Here is a 17,991-nt window from a genome sequence, read left to right on the forward strand (position 1 = left end):
TGCGATTGGAATTTTCAGTATCTTTCTCCTTGTCTTACATTCATGCCGCAGCCTTTTTGAACCGCTGTTCATGCTTTAGTTCAAAAAAATCATGCTGTGCAGTCTTAACCTGAGAAGTATAAAAATATTTCACTCATCTCTTTACCTCTTTCTTCAACAGCATCTTTTCAACTCAGCTGCCTTCAAGGCCAGGACGAAACAGAGGAACAAAGTCAGGGACAAACGGGCTGACGTTATGTGAGAGAAGGATGAGGATGGAGTGGATGGATGTGTAAAATGAGGAATGCCTTCGCCTGTACTGAGATGAATACAAAACGATGCCTTCAACGCTTCAGCCGTTAGACACCCCAAGGGCCTTTCCACTCGTGCTCTTCACCTGCAACTTAAGTTTCCAGATTCAAGATGGTCATCATTTATTCGTAGCTCCCAAAGGAAATCTTACTGAAGAAGAGTTTTGCTGTTCTTCCTGGCAGGTATTTACTTTAACTGCAACAACAGTTGCTCACAGTATTTCCCGCACACTAGTTGAGATGTTTCAAAATGAACATCAGCTGTAAAACAGTGCTGAACTTCTTTAACATGGGGTGAAAACTGCTTCATTTCTCATAAGAGTAAATGTTCTGGGCACACATTTAATGGCGTCCTCAGATATCACAAAGGTCTTTTTACAATAAAAATACAGATTAAATTAAGGATTAATTCTTTCTGTAAGGGTCAAACATTTTGAAGCTTTATGGTACATTTCAGATCTGTGGAATGTCTCTAAATCCCTCTTTGGTGTTGATGGGTATTGTTTTTAATACTCGGCTCCAGCTGTTGCCCTGTGGTTTGACAGATCAGTCAAATGACGTAACAGGTCCTGGTTAATCTCTGAAGCTTCACGTTCGAGAATCAGACTTCTGTAACAAAGACCAAACAGAGCCACAGAAGTATTCTGGAAAAACTCTCTTCTTCTCTGGGCTGAATTATTCCTCGCTACCCCCTCATTCATCCTCTGTCTTTACCCACAGAGTCACTACTTCAGCTGCCAAACCAGAAACTGACTTAACAAACAATGCAACCTAGAAGAAAATGTGTGTAGTGTTTGTGTGAGAGTGTGTTTTATTTGAATTTTATTTAACATCATTAAGTAAAACACTTAAAAAAAAAAAAAAAAAAAAAAGATGCCTAATTAAAAGAATGAAATCAAAGAGTTAAGATTGTCATCTTTGTATTCATATTTTTTGAGAGGAAAAATACGTTTTAACCATTTCTGGTGGATAATTGTATTTTACTTTCTAATTTATTAAAACAACAGTACTGTGTGATTTTTAAGAAACTTAAAAATGCTAAGAACTGTTTACAGATAATTATGGGAGGAAGATGACGAAGAATTTCTATTTTTTTTTCATGTGTATTTTGGTGGGCCATACAATCTATCCATGTGTATGTATTGCAGATATACTGTACGTAGGGATTCATGACAAGATGTATACTTGAATCATTAGATGCATTTGAATGATTTTCCCTCTGATGAGCAGTAAATACATACAGGCCACTAACCAGAGCTGCTGATCGGAAGAGTTTTGTGGTGTTGCTGTTTTTAATAGCGGTCAGGATAGCTTCTAAAATTCAGCGTGCTCCTGACTATGGCAGCAGTATCGCCATTTTTAGTGTTTTTGATTATGTTAGATTTATAAGGGATACTTAACAGCTGCCTGGAAGTTTCTGTACATTGTTGAAAATTTCTCACCAGCTGTTGAGTTTCTGTTGTTGACCAGGTTTGACCCCACCTGTGGGAAAGGGAGTAACAGGTTTCGCATATTACAGCCTCACCAAGCCATCTTATCAGTAGTTCTGGTGTTAAGGCACAAGGGATCATGGATCAAATGAAATAAAAGAGTATTTGAGCACTTTCTTTGTGTCTTTTGTAACGCCCAAAAGATTTTGTTGTATTACTGACATGTAAAGACTAGATTTTGGAAAAAAAAAAGGACTGGTAAATAGTAGGGTAGACAGTGATCAGATCTTTTGGACCCTTAGGCTGGAAACCACTGGACTAGACCTGCCAACTGTAGTTAAAACTAACTCCATTTTGACCAGTTACAACAAGAGCAGCAGGAAGTTTGAATACAGCACTTTTACTAGTTATAAAAGCTCACTTGTTACTTAATGTGTAAAATGAGCATGAGAAACAATGATAATTACATATTCAAAGTAATTAGCGTTAGCATTGATAATATTAACACCAGTTCATCACTTGTGCTGGAAAACTTTAAAATCAAAAAATCGACGATGACAAATACGGTGATCCTCTGCCGCCCCTTACTGGGCTTTCCCCCCACTACACCCCTCCAAGCTGAACCAAAGTGGTATCGTCCATTCATGAATTCAACATGGAGGCGCTGGTACAGTAGAAATCATTGTTTGAATTGTTGAATCGAGTCCAGGGGAGGCGATAAAGTCATTGATAGAGTTATGTGGATGGATTTATAAACCGAGCTGCCGTTAGCCGGGACCGCTACTCGTTTGAACTCCGTCATTAGCTGCTAGCAAGAAACGCCTTAATGTTAGCGTATGATACGTGAGTTTGCATTTGTCCGTGCAGCCAGTGTTGACCTGCACTGACAGTGTAATAGTGAAGTTACTTGGGGTTGGTGATTTAACGTGAGCTGTGCGTGTGTGTGTGTGTGTGTGTACGGCAGCAGACACGGATGGAGCCCCGAAAAATCACCGGGGTGTACGGAGAAGTCAGCGGCCTCCCTGCGCCTGTTTCTGCCTATGTGAGTGAAGCGCAGCTCCCGGAGCTCAGGGTCTACACCGTGACTGCAGGTGAGCTGCTGCTAGCCTCTCTCTCTCTCTCTCTCTCTCTCTCTCTCTCATTTCTGTACCATGTGGTGATCAGTGGAAACATGTGGCTGCCTATAAAATAAGAAAAGACACATTTAAAAACTCTTCAGCATGTTATGGGAAATGGTAATCAATAATAAAAAAAAGCCTATGATCTATAGTTAAGGGGTTAAAATGCAAAAAACACTCGTATGGAGAGAGCATTATAGAAAATACCTGGGGTGGTACTGCTCACTGCTTCACTGGCTTTTTGGCGAGCAAGCGCTCATGAGCCAGCACTTTCTGTAAACAGTGTTTTGCTTATTACCATAGATAGAGAAAGCTCTTGAGTGCAGAGTTGACATATTGGTCTGAAGGTGGCACATGAGCAAAGCTTACAGTGTTCAAAATGAAAATAGTTCGTCCTCTGGGGAATGTGAATATGCTCGGGACATTTTCATAGGATTGTGCAGAAAGTTTAAACCTTGACCTGAAAATGGTGCAAGGTAAAAGAATTATTCACATCAAAATCACTGGAAAACAGGATGAAATAAAAAATAATAATAATGATAGTGATATTTCATGAAACTTTCTTTAGTACTAGTACTTGCTCAGAACCAAAGTGTTGGACCTGTGTAACGCTTAATGAACATGATTGATTCTCCTGTCTTAAGCACTTTGACCAGAATCAGCAGGTGAATCAGAATCAGAATCAGCTATATTCGCCAAGTACACATACACATACAAGGAATTTTTTGCCGGCAGTTGTTGTCTCTCTAGTGACAAGGTAGCAAAGTAAAAAAAACAAGGTGACAAATCTATATACAATATGTACATGTACCTTCCTTAACTTCCCGTTTTGACAAGGGAAGTTAAACATCTCCTTACCCACTGAGATTTCAGCTTGAAAGAAGAATCCCTCTGGGACTGACCACGACCTCCGGCATGCTTCTGGATTTCATGACAACCTTGTGGTCAAAGACACAGTACTACTGACACCAGTGATCATGTCCTTAGGGTTTAAAAAGGTTTACAGAGTAAAGCCATCTGTTCCTCTGCAATAATACCATTCAACCTGGCTGCTATTTATTGGATATTGTACTGTGCTTTGGACCGTGGGTTCAGGGAAGGACACTCGCGTCCTGTGTAGAACACCATGAGTTACCACTGACCGAAGTATAAAGGCTGTTTAAATGGCTGCCAAGGATAGGTTAAGTTTATCAAAGAGTTGAGATAAAGATATGTCTTAGGTCAGATATTTTAAAAGTTAAAACTAAATGTTATAATCAAAGATAACATTGCATTTTGAAATATAAACTTCACTGGAAGTTGAATTATTTGTAATAAAAGCTTTATGCATACCTGCCAACGTATACACTGATAAAGATATACTGCATCTGTAATTAACCAATATCTCTCCAACTATTGTGCAAAATGATTACTAGGCATTTTCTTGCCAAAATCCCCAATAAAGACGCATGGTGTAGAGATTTTGTCTCTTAGACTTAGACTGTGTATATTTTATCTTTAATCACACATGTTGATTGTTGAAATAACTTAGTATATAGTTATCTTCTCTTTATTAAACCTGACTTCGAAAACTACTCACTGTGTCCACATCCAGAGTGGAGTCAGAGCGACCTGGTCCGAGGCTCCAGACTTCGCTACTCCCAGCAGTGGACTCTGATCGCAGACAGCAACAACCACAAGAACATCAGGACCGTCCTCCCAGCAGGATCCTGTGCACCTGTGTCTGGAGAGTGAGTCCTGCTACAAAAAAAAAACATACAGCAACAATTTCAAACCTGTGTCAGAAAATATTAGATAACTTTGTGATGAAAGAGCAGTTGAACAGTAGCTGAAAATCTTGTCTTTGCTGACGTCAGCTGGTTTTACTTCTCACCTTGCAGCAGTGATGTAGAAGTGTTGTGTGGTTAAAGGTGCAACAGAGCAAACTTCAAAATACACCTGCACATGCAGTATCAGTGATGTTGGAGAGGGCAGTGAGAGTTCTGCTAAACTAAGCTAAACAGAGTTTTTTTTTCTCTTCTGGTGTTCAGGTTACTGAGTGGAATCTCTCCCATCCGAGGCCTGAGGGCGGTTGTCAGGGAGACGGGTGGCCATCAGCTCCTTGAGGTAAGCAAAATAAATGGCAACACTTGCTGTAAGTTTGTCGTTTGAGCATTTTGACAGACTGTCGTTGTTGTTTATGATTGTTGCTGTTTAGATATGGGATGGCCACGGCCTCAGGAAATGCCTCAACCTGACTGCCCTCAACAAACATGGCCGAGTTTACGACGATGGTGAGATGGATACTTCGATTTTTTTTTGTATTGTTGTGTGTTCATGTACTTATGTAATTAAATAACAATAATTAAATAACAGTAATTAAATAACAATTATTGGTGTGTGTGTGTGTGTGTTTCTAGCTCAGTTTGGCTGTCTGTCATGGTCAGAGTGTGAAAACAAACTACTGTATGTTGCTGAGAAGAGCAAGAACACATCAACAGAATCACATGATGGGGAATCTGCCTGTGGGAAGGTATTAGACACACACACACACACACACATACATATACATGCACTTGATGAATAAGGTCATGAGATGAATATCAAGCAGATTGAAGAATTGGTTCAACAGAAGCATGGAACATTTTGCAGAATAAATTCTTATGTAAAAAAACAAAACAAAATTACATTCATGTCTTTGCCTACATGAAAAGACTGTTTTTGTGTTCATGTCTCTTGTTTTTGTTGTTTGTGTTATTGTTCCCAAACAGGACAGGAGTGTGTACTGTGAGGACTGGGGTGAGGCTCTGACCAACAAGAGCAGCCCAGCGATTTGTGTGGTGAGTCTGCAGAATGGCGGCGTCAGTGTGCTACAGGGCGTGCCGCCCGACATCTCACCTGGACAGGTAAGGGCTTTCCTCTTCATCTGATCCAGCAGGATTTAGAATTTTTTTGGACTGAAACTGATGCATACTAACAGTAGGATGTCCTCTTGGCTTTTCATGCATGCTAGTTTTGAATGTCTTTCCTCAAATTAACAGCTTATGTGTGTGTATTGTCCTCCAGGCTCTTTGGGCTCCCGGTGGTCAGTCTGTGTTTTTTGTCGGTTGGTACCACGAACCCTTCAGGCTCGGACTGAAATTCTGCTCCAATCGCAGGTTAGATAGCTGCTTTGTTTTTGAGTCAGCAAGAAAAACAGCAGCTTCTCAAGCGTATCAAATACATACAATAACAGCACTAAAAATTATTATTATTTATATGTTATCAGTCACATTGAATCAAAACTGAGGAGGAAAATGCCAAACTTTTCAAAACACCAGTAACTGAGCATAAAAAAGCCCAAAATGTTGTTGAACCTTTTTAACATTTTCAGGCACCACGAACAAAACATTTACTTTACTGACTTGTGTATAAATATAGTTTGTGAGTATTACAGGCCTCGAATTTTCCAGTGGAAAATTCTTCACTTTGTGTCTTCAAACTGTGTTTCAGGTCGGAGTTGTTTAAACTTGACCTGGACGGACACTGTGGTGAGTACGCTGCCTTTGTCCCTCTACTGATTGATTAAAACTCACTCGTTCTGTTCTGTTCGTCTGACCTCTGTACGTCCTCATACCTACAACCCAGAGTGTCTGTCGGGGGACAACCTGTCAGTGTCCTGTCCTAGGCTGAGTCCAGATGGGTCCACGCTGATCTACCTGCAGGGCCAAGTGTTTGGTCCTCACAATCAGTGCCTCAGTCTGCAACAGGTACCGTGTGTGTACACATGTGTTTGTATGTGTGTTTATGTGTGTTTTTTCTATCACCAGTTTAACAGTGATTGTTAATCCTCCACAGTTGGACCTGAAGAGTGGGAAGACATCCACACTGTTGGATGTTATCAACAGACCACAGACTGGTAGGTTACATACAAAAACAGCTGGTGGTGTGGCTGGTAGGATAACTTCCTCTTGGGATGGATTGTAATAACTTTTGTGACCCTCATGTTTTTTCATCTAACCCCATCATCAGGTCACAATTATAATTTGTCCATAGTATTGAAAAAAATCTAGAAAAAGAAACATTTGCACATAGTTTTTGTTCATGGTTTTCATAAATACTTTGGTCTAGACAGCTAGTAATGCACATATCCAGAGCTTATGGTCACATTGCCTTCACTGATGGCTTGAATATACCTGGGGTTTGCATAATAACATAAATATCTGCATTATTAGCAACTTGCTCAGTATTAAAGAAATCAAGAAAAATGCGAACCCTTTAAGCTTATTAATATCCATTTTTTGAATAGAATAGAATAGAATAGAATTTTATTTGCCATTTGCACAGATACACTGCAGTACATGTGCATTGGAATTCTTGTGCATCCCTCCCCAGAGTCAAGCTTAAGGTTAAAATAATACGATAAAATAAGAAATAAAATAAAATAATCAAGAAATAAATAATACAAAAGAAGAGTAAGATAGTGCACTTAGAATACTGGAAGATTCTTAAGAAAATTAAGAAAATTAGGTGCCTAATATAGGCACACTGTCACTTCCTGTATGTGATGTTTCACATGGTGATCTTAACAGGCATATTGCACATGGTGATATTGCAAATATTTTAGAATATTTTGAATTGTTTCACATGGTGAATATAAGGACATATTTCACATAGTGATAACAGATTGTTTTTGACATTTGCACATTGACAGGGTTATGATATGTAGTAGCTTCTTCCCTCCTTAATGTCCTGTGCCACTGTTCTGACAGTGGCTGGGAAGAAGCTGTCATAGCAAGCTGTTTTGCTATGACTGTCAGGGAAATTCATTCAATTCTAAACCCTTAACAAAGTTCCTCATTGATAGAAAGAATGAGAAAGCTTGGTCAAAGACCGGAGCGGGGAAAAAAATCCAAAATTGCAGGTGAAAATTTCTCTCCTCGTCCCTTCTCTTTCAGGTGAGTTTGCTGGTGTTTATGAGGCTTTGCCGTCCTGCTGCTGGTCTGCAGACAGTCAGAGAGTGGTGTTCAGCAGCGCCCGCAGGAACTGGAAGGTAACAACCTTATATTAAAGGAATAGTTTATGCTAAGCTACCTTTATGCCAAGCTAAGCTGATCACCACCTGGCTTTATCTCCACAATCGATACACAGGTGTGAGAGTGATATCAGCTGTCTTCTCTAACTCTCAGCCAGAGAGCAAATAAGTGTAATTCTCAGAGTTGTACCAATACCAACAATACACAACAAATACCAAACAAACAATACAAAGTTCTCAGGATGTTTCTGAATGTTTTACTTTTGGATTCATCGTGTTGCTGCGTACGCACCTCATTTATTCTCTCCTTGTCTCTCTCAGGATCTCTTTATGGTCGACAGAAGATCAAAGAAAGTCATCTCCCTCTCTGATAGTAAGAGTCCATCCTCTCCTCCTCCACCCCCTCCTCCTCCTTTCTCTCCTCTGTCTCTATCTCCATCTATTTCTTTCCCTCCTCCTCCTCCCCCTCCCCTATCTCCTCTGCTTCCCCCTCCTCCTTTCCCTTGTTGGCTTCCCCATCTCCCTCCATCTCCTGGTCTTCCTCCTCCACCACCTCCTCCTCTCCCTCCTCCTGCTTATCCCTTTTCCCCTCTCCCACCTCCTCTTCCTCCTCCTGCTCCCCTTTCCCCTCTTCTACCACCTCCCCCTTCTCCCTTTGGTCCAGTTCCTCACCCTCCCTCAGACATTGACCTTCCTCCTCCCCCTCCAGATGCTCTTCCTGATCCTCCTCCCCTACCTCCCCCTCCACCTCCACCTCCACCTTTTCATCTGCATCATCAGGAGCACAGGAATGAACTGAAAGGTACGACAAGACCAACGGACATGCTGGGAAATTTCAAAATAAAAGTCAAAAGTTGTGGAAACATCACTGGAACGTGCTCTGAGATGGCAATAAATTAAATATGAATACGACTTAAAGGTGATAGCATTTAATTAAAATGGTAATAATGATTGTTTTTGTTGAGATTTACACTTTTCAAAAAGGTCTGAGATGCAGGTTTTACTGCAGGAGTTAAATGAATAGATTTTGATGGTTCTTAAAACAATGTGCACGTCATCTACATGTTATTTGGGTGTACAGGGGATTGACATACACCTGTGCAATTTAATGTGAGACATAATTTTAAACCCTGTAAAAACTGTCTTGAGACATTTATCTCTGTCTTTGTTTCTACTCTATCATTTTTTTTCCAGTGTTCTGTCTTTTCCTCATCACTTCTTTCACTCTCTTTACTCTTTGTGGTTTCTTTGTGTTACTCCCTGTTCGCCGCAGGTCCGTCTGATCTTTCCAGAGTTTATGGTAGCTGGAAGCTGCTGACAATCCAGAGGGACCTGATGGTCGTCTGCTGCTCCAGCCCTAGTACACCTCCCACTCTGGTCAGACAACACACACACAAAGGCACACACACGACAACAAGCACTATGCTAAAATACTGTTTACCACATTGTTAAAGAAGATTAGTTACCTGACAAATGAATTTACATGTTTTATGTGTGTGTGTGTGTGTGCGTGTGCGTGTGTGTGTGTGTGTGCAGAGGGTGGGTTTCCTTCCCTCAGCAGGTGAGGCTGTGACCTGGCGGACCCTGCAGCAGCCTGTCATGACCTTTGACTTCCCCTGGTCAATTCTAGATGTTACACCTCCACCTGAGGAGAGCAACACACACTACTGTGAGCTTTCAGACACTCCTTCAAAATAAGATGTGTTCTGGCATTAAGCTGTGTTCTTCTTCCTTTCCCCTCTCACTCTCTCTCACTCTCTGCCTATGTCTCTCTTGCATCAGCTGGTTTAGACTTCGGGGCTGTCCTGGTTAAACCCTCTCATCCCCTCCAAGGAGCCAAGATACCTCTGGTCGTCTTCATCCATGGTCTGTGTACATATCTGTTTCTTGTGTGGCTGATGTGTTTCTGCTTACAGGATGGAAGCATAATAAACCTATATTAAATGTTATATATTGTGGTTTTGTTGTCTCCCCCAGGTGGCCCTCACTCCCAGTTCCCTGCAGAGTGGAACTGCACCACAGCTGGACTGGCTAAACTCGGCTTTGCTGTGCTCATGGGTGAGGTGTGATACTAATCTCATGTCTGCCTGTTAAATATAAAGCTACAGCCTGAAGATGGTTTGCTTAGCTTAGCATAAAAGAATGAGAATATTTTTATTGAAAACAGACATTTTATGTACAGTGGGGTCCAAAAGTCTGAGACCGCTTTCCCATTCACTAGAACAGGAAAATGGTCTAGTAGGCCAAGTAGTCTTTTTGCACCATACTGTACATATGCATCATAGCTTGACTCATTTTTTTGTTAAATTTATTTTCAATCTTAATATTACTCGCAGAAAAACACAGTCTTCCTATTCTTTTTCATTTACTTACTTTTGCTCACTGAAGATGTAGTTTGCTTAAAAAGTTTTGGGGTTGCTTTGTTTTTTTGAGGTTATATAAAATCTGTGTAAAAGAGTTTAAATCAATCAGCCTCTTTGACAAATTCAAAGTCTTTTGGGAAAAAAAGTATAAGAGTGAACCTCTTAAATTCACATTGTCAAAGGCTTTTGGTGATCATGTCTGAAATGCTTAGTTTTGATTTAGCTGTCTTCCTTCTTTTTTCCTCTCTGTGTCTATCTCTTCAGTAAACTACAGAGGATCCACAGGGTTTGGTCAGGATAGTATTTTGTCCCTGATTGGTCAAATTGGAAACCAGGATGTAAAAGATGTTCAGGTATGGGCTGTTTCTTTTTTTGGTACAGAGTCCTGGATAGAGTTAGGGTGGCAAAAAAAATCCCAGAAGAATTAAAAAAAAAAAAAAGAAAAAATCAGTAAAATAAACAAGAATCTCTCGACTGGAGCTGTGGTGACAAACCATCCCAGTATAACCCTGGAAATGATTTTCTCTCTCAGTGTGACTCACTGTCTTTTCTCAGAGGGCCGTGCTTACTGCACTGCAGAGGGACCTCACCCTTGACCCCAAACGCTTGGCGGTGATTGGCGGTTCCCACGGGGGTTTCCTGTCCTGTCATCTGGTTGGTCAGTATCCAGAGTTCTACAGAGCGTGTGCAGCCAGGAACCCCGTCATTAATGCTGCTACTTTATTGGGAACCAGTGACATAGTGGACTGGTGAGTCACAGGCACACACACACACACACACACACACACACACACACACACACACACACACACACACACACACACACACACACAACACAACACACACACAACACACTCATCCACACGTGATGCACACAAGCTTTAGCTCCACTGTTTAACATTCAAACCACTTTGTAATTTGAATCTTCTTCTTCTCTCCCTGCCTCAAGGCGTTACACCAGTGTGGGGTTTCAATACTCATACGACCAGATCCCCACTGCTGAAGCCCTGGCTGCTATGTTAGAGAGGTCACCCATCACACATGCTGCTCAGGTCAGACACATGCACACTTTAGATAGTCTTTTAATCATAATGTACACATAGCTAACATACTCTTAGGTCAGAAGTTGCTTCTACTCTGTATTTTACAAAGCTGCCTTAATAACAAGACTAGAAATGTAAAGCCCCTGTATCAGCCTGTGAAACCTGCAATGCTTTTTAAACTCCAAACTTTGAAAGCTGATGCCATAGTGACAGTTTTGCAATTCTTACAGCCTCATCAGTTGTGGCTCTTAAAGTGTAGTCTGTCCTTCAGGTGGTGGAGGAGGAAAACCTCAGAGGTCATAATAATCAAGTGCTTCTCTATAAATTCCATCGAAATCTCTTAACTAGATTTTGGTATTTCTTTTGTACAAGTAAATATTTTGACCCCATGATTGAGATGAATTGGAATTTATCCAGTGGCAACCAAGAACATTCAGAGCAAATAAACATGGAAATCCTGCCAGTTTTTTTTAGACACGGGACCTTCTTATGGACAAAGATGTTGTTTTTACAGTATAGTGCTACTGAAGGAAACATCAGGAGTCGGTTTCATAAAGAAACTGTAGTTGTATGTGTAAATGTACCTTTGTATACTACAGAATTTATGTTATTTTTGTGTAGATCAAGGCTCCAGTACTGCTGATGCTGGGAGGCAGAGACAGGCGAGTGTCTCCGCACCAAGGTCTGGAGTTCTATAAAGCACTGAAGAGCAGAGCTTCACCTGTCAGGTACAACAGAGCAAATAGTATCAGATAAACCAAATAAACAAATCCCGACAGTCCAACATAACCTGACTTCAGAGGTTTTAATTCAACTTGAGTATTCCTGTTACTTTGTCTGTAAAAAAAATCAAAGAAAAAACATGTTATAACATTATGATTGTGATGATTAAGCCTGATTTTATCCCTGCCTTTGTTCTGTTTGTCCTCTTAGGTTGTTGTGGTTTGCAGAAGAAGGACATTCACTTTCCAGAGTGGACACACAGGCCGACTGCTTCCTCAACACAGTGCTGTGGCTATACCAGTATCTCTGAACACACACACACACACACAGCTAAAAATAGTTTACTGTCACAGGAGTTGACAATTTTTAATACACCTCTGTCTTTTTAACAACAAAAACACATTCTGTATTTTACAGTCTACCTAATTTTGTACAAACATTTCACAAGCATGTAATAAAGAAAATCTAACAAACCTAGACTGATGTTTAGATTTTAGTTTTATGGCATGCTGTTCACATCTGAAGTCTTTGAGTATTATTCTACAAATATAATAGACGGTGCAGGCTGACAAACACCACTTATCATAAACATTAAATGTAATTTGCACAGTGTCCAGGAGATGGCAGTCTCTGCCTGAAACTTTTATCATACCAGCTTTATTGTAACTGAGCAAATATGTATGTATGACTTTTAAAAATACATTTTTAATTAAACAAAATGTATATGAGATGCATCAGTGCAAACACATAAGATAAACTACTCAATAGAATAAAAGTCATAGAAGTCTGACCCTCTTGATGGCTGCTCCCTTCAAACTTTCAAAAATCTTTTGAGTTACAGAGAAAAAAACAAAAGGAAAGAAAAATGAGAAAAATCAGAGACCCAGAGCTCATGAGTGTTACATGTAACTTAAACACCCACATTTCAAAATGTGACAGCTGAAGGCTTGCAACCACACAGACCCACTACAGAGCTGTAAAACACCCAAACCACCTGAAACCTAATCTGGAGCCTTTAATTGAGGCTCTTGACCACCTTCCTCATGGGGCTGCCCAAACAAATAGTCTACTGTAATGCTGACCTTTAAGCCAAGTTTAAGCTTAAAGACAAGATCCAGTGAAGCAATCTCCTCCTGTGTCTTTCCCTAAGTTTTGGATTTCTTGTAATGATGATCACCTCTTAAGAAAAATATCAGGCCCTCTTATTTGCCAGATATTTATATTTGCTTGCCCAACACTGTTTTACCTCGTCTTTCCTATGTTTGTCCATGGGCAAGTCTTTCTTGCATTTCTAGATTTCTTTTTTCTCTTTGTGAGGATGCAGTTTGCAATTTAGATCTCGAAGCTGTATTTTCACAAACAAACTCCGTCCTGTTCTTCTTGTTAAAATAATAACAACAAAATCTGATGTCATCTGAGACAAGGGACGAGGATAAGAGGCGACTGAGACAGTGGCTGAGGAAAGCACAGCCTCTGTTTGTCAGTACTTTGGTGGCTTTGTTGAGACTTCATTGTGGCCTTGAAAAGTCCCACCACTTTCATTTCCCAGACAACACAAGTGGGCATTCCTTCAGTGGATACTGGTTGCAAATGAAATTCACAGATGCAGATTTTGAAAGATTAAGTGGCCGAGATGAGACATTGAGGTGGTTTGATATCTTCCAGAAGTTTCCTCTCAGCAGTCTCACGCTGGTGGCCCAGACGTGGCGTCGGTGTTAATTGTCCTCTCCACCAACACTTTGCTCTGTGGCCTTGACTGCAGCTGCCGCCTGATGAAGTCACTGTGATGTGGGTGTTGGGTGAGGTCACCAATTTGAGAGATGGAGGGAGGGAAGGATTGAGATTGTGTTGATGAGGAAGTGACAGATAATGAAAAGAGTGAGTGAGACAGTGGCGACCAGCTGTTTCAGACAATGAATGAGTCGGATAGAGAACAGAAGTTCATGTCGCCCCTCTGTGGTATTCTGGTGTGTGGGCTGGGGCACAGAGATGAAGCATTGTTGAAAGCTGAAGACAGGGGAAAGACTCATGCCCGTGCTGAGTGTATGTAGGAGGTAGGCAGACAAAGGGAGGAAAGAGTGCAAGTGTGACGCTGGGGGACAAAGAGCCTTTTGGAGCTGGTTTGATCTGGTGCTTCCCCTCTCCAGTCAGCTGCAGAGAAAGTGGAACAGAGAACAGCAGCAGTTAATGGGAAAAGAGCTGAACAGAACAGGGGAGAGCCAGGTCAGGTTGTTTTGATGCAAAAAATGAGTTAAGGCTTCACCCCCTTGGGACCATGAGTGTCCTCAGCTAATTTCATCGCAATCTCACAATAAGAAATGTGACATTTTGACCTGTAGGTGGTGCCAGAGGGGAGCTCATGTATATGAAACACATTAGATTTTATTTTTGCACACATGTACAAAGTTTGTCCTGATAGTAGCACCAGAAGAATCACCACAAACATCTGGATTCATCCTCTGATGTCCATAAAATATTTCATAGCAGTTTGATACCACTCTCATGCCTGTATTAAATACAATGCTTTGCTTAGCACAATGACTGGAAACAAGGGGAAACAGCTAGCCTAGCTTTGTCATGTCATCATCTGCTGCTGCTTATCTGGGTCCAGGCCCAGGTCACAGGGGCAGCCTGCCCAATCCACAATGTACCAAAGGCCTATGGCACCTCCACGGGTGGTGAGCCCATGCTACCCAGAGTGGGATTCGAACCCACGACCCTGAGAGGTTGAGTCTCATGCTCTACCAACTGAGCTAACCAGAGCCTAACTTTGTTTAAAGGTAAAAAAAAATCTCACATTAAGTATGACTAAGAGTAAAAACGACTTACTGTGGCTTTTGCAGGTGGCTTATGTTGCTGGAAAATTTCTTGGCCAAGTGTGTAGACAAAAGTGCAGTTATTTCCTCAACTCCAGGAAGGGTTGTTTTTTTTTTCATCTTTCTTTGGACAGAGTCTGGCTAGCTGCTTCCCCCCTGCTTCCAGTCTTGATGCATTATGGAGTTGGTATTTAAGAGCAGTAAAAAGTGTCCTGTCTAAGGTCTAATAGTGGAAGTCAGGCTCTCGTTTGTGCTGAAAGACCAAAACCCTCAGTAGACTCCTCTGCACGCTGTTTTGCAAGAGGAAAATGGGCCTTAAAGACCATGTCAAGTTATGGGATTGAGAAAGTAGTGTTTTGTTCTGCTGAAGTCCAGTGAACTTTAAAGTCCAAAGAATAAAGGAAAAAAAAGACTGCTCACTATTTGACGGGAATGAGCTGAAATTGAATTTGGATGGGCTTTGACGTCAAATGACTTTTTCTGTCTTTAAAGGACTGTTCAAACTTTAATTTCCTGTTTAACAAAAGAAACACTGGATTAACGAGGTGAATAAATCAAATAAAACAACCATAAAGCTTCAAACATCTGCATCTCTTCACTCTTTGTAATGGCTCTGAGTCATGACCTTCACCTGTAGAGATGTGTGCCAAGATGTGACGTGTTCGAATACGTGAGCGTTTTTAAAAGAGGCACTTTGTTTAAAGTCTGACTTCACGTAATTCAGTAAATTCTGACCCGTTGCTTCTCATTCCTTGTTACTTTTTCCTTTTGTCTTCCACCTCTGAACTCTCTTCCTGCCCTCCATCCCTGTTATTTTCTTTGTCTCCTTGTTTTTAACACAAAACAATTTGTGTGTGTACACAGCGTTGGCTCACAAGCCTGTGAACACAGGCTTTAACAGCGGAAAGCTGCATTTTACCATCTCCGTTTCAATTCACCCTTTGACTATTGAAGATTGTTTGAAAAGCGAGGGCCCCGCTTGGGAAAGGAGGGATGTTCCGTTTTGTCAGCAGTACATTGTGCCATGACCTTTCACTTTCTTTTTTTTTTTGGTCATTCTTCTCATTCTCATTCTCTCTCATCCCTTCCCTCTGTCCATCTGTCTCTTTCTCTCTCCTCATCTCTTTTTGTCTGGTAAATCCATGAGCTTTGGTAAATGTTGATGAATCACAGCAGAAGAGTAAGTTTGTCGAGGGGATTCACAAGGTTTTACAACACAGCTGGCAAGGACTGTAATGACTGTGGCGCCTATAACAGGTGGAGCTATTGTCTGTGAAGTGAGGAAGGTGGGGTGTGTTGGTGGTTATGAGGACACTATAAAGCCTTTGGGGTCTGGTTTGTGTTTCCTTTCAGGCTCTGTAGAGGTGTGTGTTAGCTATGAGCATGTTGGCCAAAAATAAACATCTTTTGAGTCCTTTTTTTTCGTTCAAGTGAAAAAGTCTGCTTGCTTAGTTCAATCTTTTAAATCATTTCTACCTGTTTCCAATATAATTCAGCTAAATTTGGAAGAAACCAGTGTCATTTTCTGGCAGTAGGATCAGCCTTTCTCCAAACAAATTGATTTTTACTGGAAACAGGATTGAATAATTTACTGCAGTGCCATGAGGGGAAACACCAAAGGTTTAAATAAACAACCCTCAAGCTTCTGCTTCAGCAAGGAGACAAAAAATAAATAAATAAAAAAAAAATAGCAGCAGGCAAAAATGGCAGGTATGTGCAAGCAAGGAAACAAATTTCCTCAAATTCATACGTGAAACAAACCATAACATCATATTTCCATCATGCTCTCTACATTGTTTTCTACCTTTTGAGGTCTGACTGGCGCTCTTTTAATTACATCTTCTCATTGAGCCCTCTTCTTCTGCAGTGGTTTGGTTGGCACGCGATTGGAAATTAGCGCCACAGCTTTGATGAATCAGCTCCTAATATGTTAATAATGGTACTGGATGGAAAAACTCATTAATTCTCATTTTATTTCTCTGATTTCCTCAAGATGTGGTCGAAATTTATGCAAGAGGTTGATTGAAATATTGCTTAAGAGAACAACAAGATGGAGACTTTCTGCAGTGCTGTGTCCTTAAATGTTCTTAAACCATGTTGAAAAGCTAATATATTAATTGTAATTGTTTTCCATTGTGTGTGAAGCAAAGAGAGCATTATAATTATGCCTGTTTTTATCAATGCCTGTGTTGTGGTGTACTATCTACTTCCACAGTATCCAGTCTATCCTGGCAATATTCCCTCTCTGGTCTTGTGTAGTTGTGGGAGCCATCTGAACTCTGTCACACACAAACCTTTTTCATCTCTCCTCTGTCCATTTGGCTCACCTCCATCATTCTTTTGTCACATTTATCTATCTCCCTATTCCCATGCTCTGTTCTAAGCTACTTTTGTACCAGAGCCACGCAGGATAATAAGGGGTTGGGGTGGGGTGGGTGGATGGGGGCATCCATTTCTTGGCTGCCGTTTACAGTTTAGGCTTTTAGCTCTTCTCTGGAGAGCAACCTACACCAAAGAAGGACAAGACAGCTGCAAACCTCTTGTGCCAGTGATACTGTGATATCTCTTGAGCTTGTTGTCGTTGCTGTTTTTTGCTGTGGTTACTATGATGATTCAAGTGTAAATGACCTGCTGGTTAGAGAATTTGTGATACAATAGAGGCTTTTTTTCTTTGTTTATATTCAACATTCCTTCACCTGAAGTTGATGATATGGGCCGGGAGAGTTCATGAGGGCCTTTATCTACTGTAAATGATGAGATGGGCGGATGACGGAAGAGGTTAACAACCGGTCAGTGAGTCATTGATAGAAGAATTAAAGAGGCACTCCACTAAATTTACAAATAAGGATTAGTTTTTAGTTTAGTGATTAGGAAGTGTCTAAAAGCTGAGAATACTATAGGTACAAAGTACGTGATCTATAAAAAAATATGCTTCCACACAAAAAGGGGTGAAAACAGTGGTGATTTGTTTTTTTCATTTTTTTTCTGTTGCTGCAATGTAGCATTCAAATGTACCAGGACCTGTGTTTGAAACACAGTAAATTCCTCATGACTTGTTAAATGCCCCTTGTCCTGGAGTCACTCAGTCCACAAGAGCACGAGAAATTCTGAAGCTGTGCATGTACTGCCATTCATTTGTCCACTGCCTCGCAGCTTCTCTGTCCAACTGTCAGCTCCTCTGAAAACAGTTATGACTTAAGTTCATTCGCTTCAAA

The 17,991-nt window shown here is 40.9% G+C and overlaps 2 protein-coding genes and 1 non-coding gene across 8 annotated transcripts in view; 2 read left to right on the forward strand and 1 right to left on the reverse strand.

Annotated features, from left to right (window-relative positions):
* Nucleotides 1-1,162, forward strand: part of ifrd2 (interferon-related developmental regulator 2) — a 30,789-nt gene extending 29,627 nt beyond the window's left edge. For both annotated transcript variants that reach the window (XM_041047943.1, XM_041047952.1), the window contains one exon: nucleotides 161-1,162. In XM_041047943.1, the coding sequence (XP_040903877.1) occupies nucleotides 161-241 (81 nt within the window). In that variant the 3' untranslated portion in view covers nucleotides 242-1,162. The remainder of the gene's footprint in view (nucleotides 1-160) is intronic.
* Nucleotides 1,163-2,361: 1,199 nt separating this feature from the next.
* On the forward strand, nucleotides 2,362-12,681 carry zgc:136971 (S9 family peptidase). Of its 5 annotated transcripts, none has more exons than XM_041054012.1 (23): nucleotides 2,362-2,387; nucleotides 2,685-2,811; nucleotides 4,433-4,568; nucleotides 4,869-4,944; nucleotides 5,036-5,111; nucleotides 5,238-5,350; nucleotides 5,589-5,723; nucleotides 5,884-5,975; nucleotides 6,310-6,347; nucleotides 6,445-6,566; nucleotides 6,655-6,715; nucleotides 7,755-7,849; nucleotides 8,153-8,204; nucleotides 8,541-8,633; nucleotides 9,105-9,208; nucleotides 9,368-9,500; nucleotides 9,623-9,697; nucleotides 9,809-9,889; nucleotides 10,459-10,547; nucleotides 10,750-10,943; nucleotides 11,144-11,246; nucleotides 11,859-11,965; nucleotides 12,171-12,681. In XM_041054012.1, the coding sequence occupies exons 1-23, from the start codon at nucleotides 2,376-2,378 to the stop codon at nucleotides 12,268-12,270; spliced, it is 2,214 nt and encodes a 737-aa protein (XP_040909946.1). In that variant the 5' UTR covers nucleotides 2,362-2,375; the 3' UTR covers nucleotides 12,271-12,681. The 5 variants fall into 5 exon arrangements, with proteins under 5 accessions (XP_040909946.1, XP_040909929.1, XP_040909963.1 ...); XM_041053995.1 differs by having other exon boundaries at nucleotides 9,614-9,697; nucleotides 12,171-12,679; XM_041054003.1 differs by having other exon boundaries at nucleotides 2,375-2,387; nucleotides 2,688-2,811; nucleotides 9,614-9,697; nucleotides 12,171-12,679.
* Nucleotides 12,682-14,650: 1,969 nt separating this feature from the next.
* On the reverse strand, nucleotides 14,651-14,724 carry trnal-caa. Its single transcript has one exon. It is a non-coding gene; the product is annotated as a tRNA-Leu (tRNA).
* Nucleotides 14,725-17,991: the final 3,267 nt, after the last annotated feature.

The sequence above is a fragment of the Toxotes jaculatrix genome, chromosome 2, assembly GCF_017976425.1.
Source record: "Toxotes jaculatrix isolate fToxJac2 chromosome 2, fToxJac2.pri, whole genome shotgun sequence".
Classification (NCBI taxonomy): Eukaryota; Metazoa; Chordata; class Actinopteri; family Toxotidae; genus Toxotes; species Toxotes jaculatrix.

Coding starts and splice junctions, on each gene's coding strand:
- zgc:136971 (XM_041053995.1), top strand. Junction 2,812..4,432: donor GGTCTACACCGTGACTGCAG/GTGAGCTGCTGC, acceptor GTCCACATCCAG/AGTGGAGTCAGAGCGACCTG. Junction 9,890..10,458: donor CGGCTTTGCTGTGCTCATGG/GTGAGGTGTGAT, acceptor CTATCTCTTCAG/TAAACTACAGAGGATCCACA.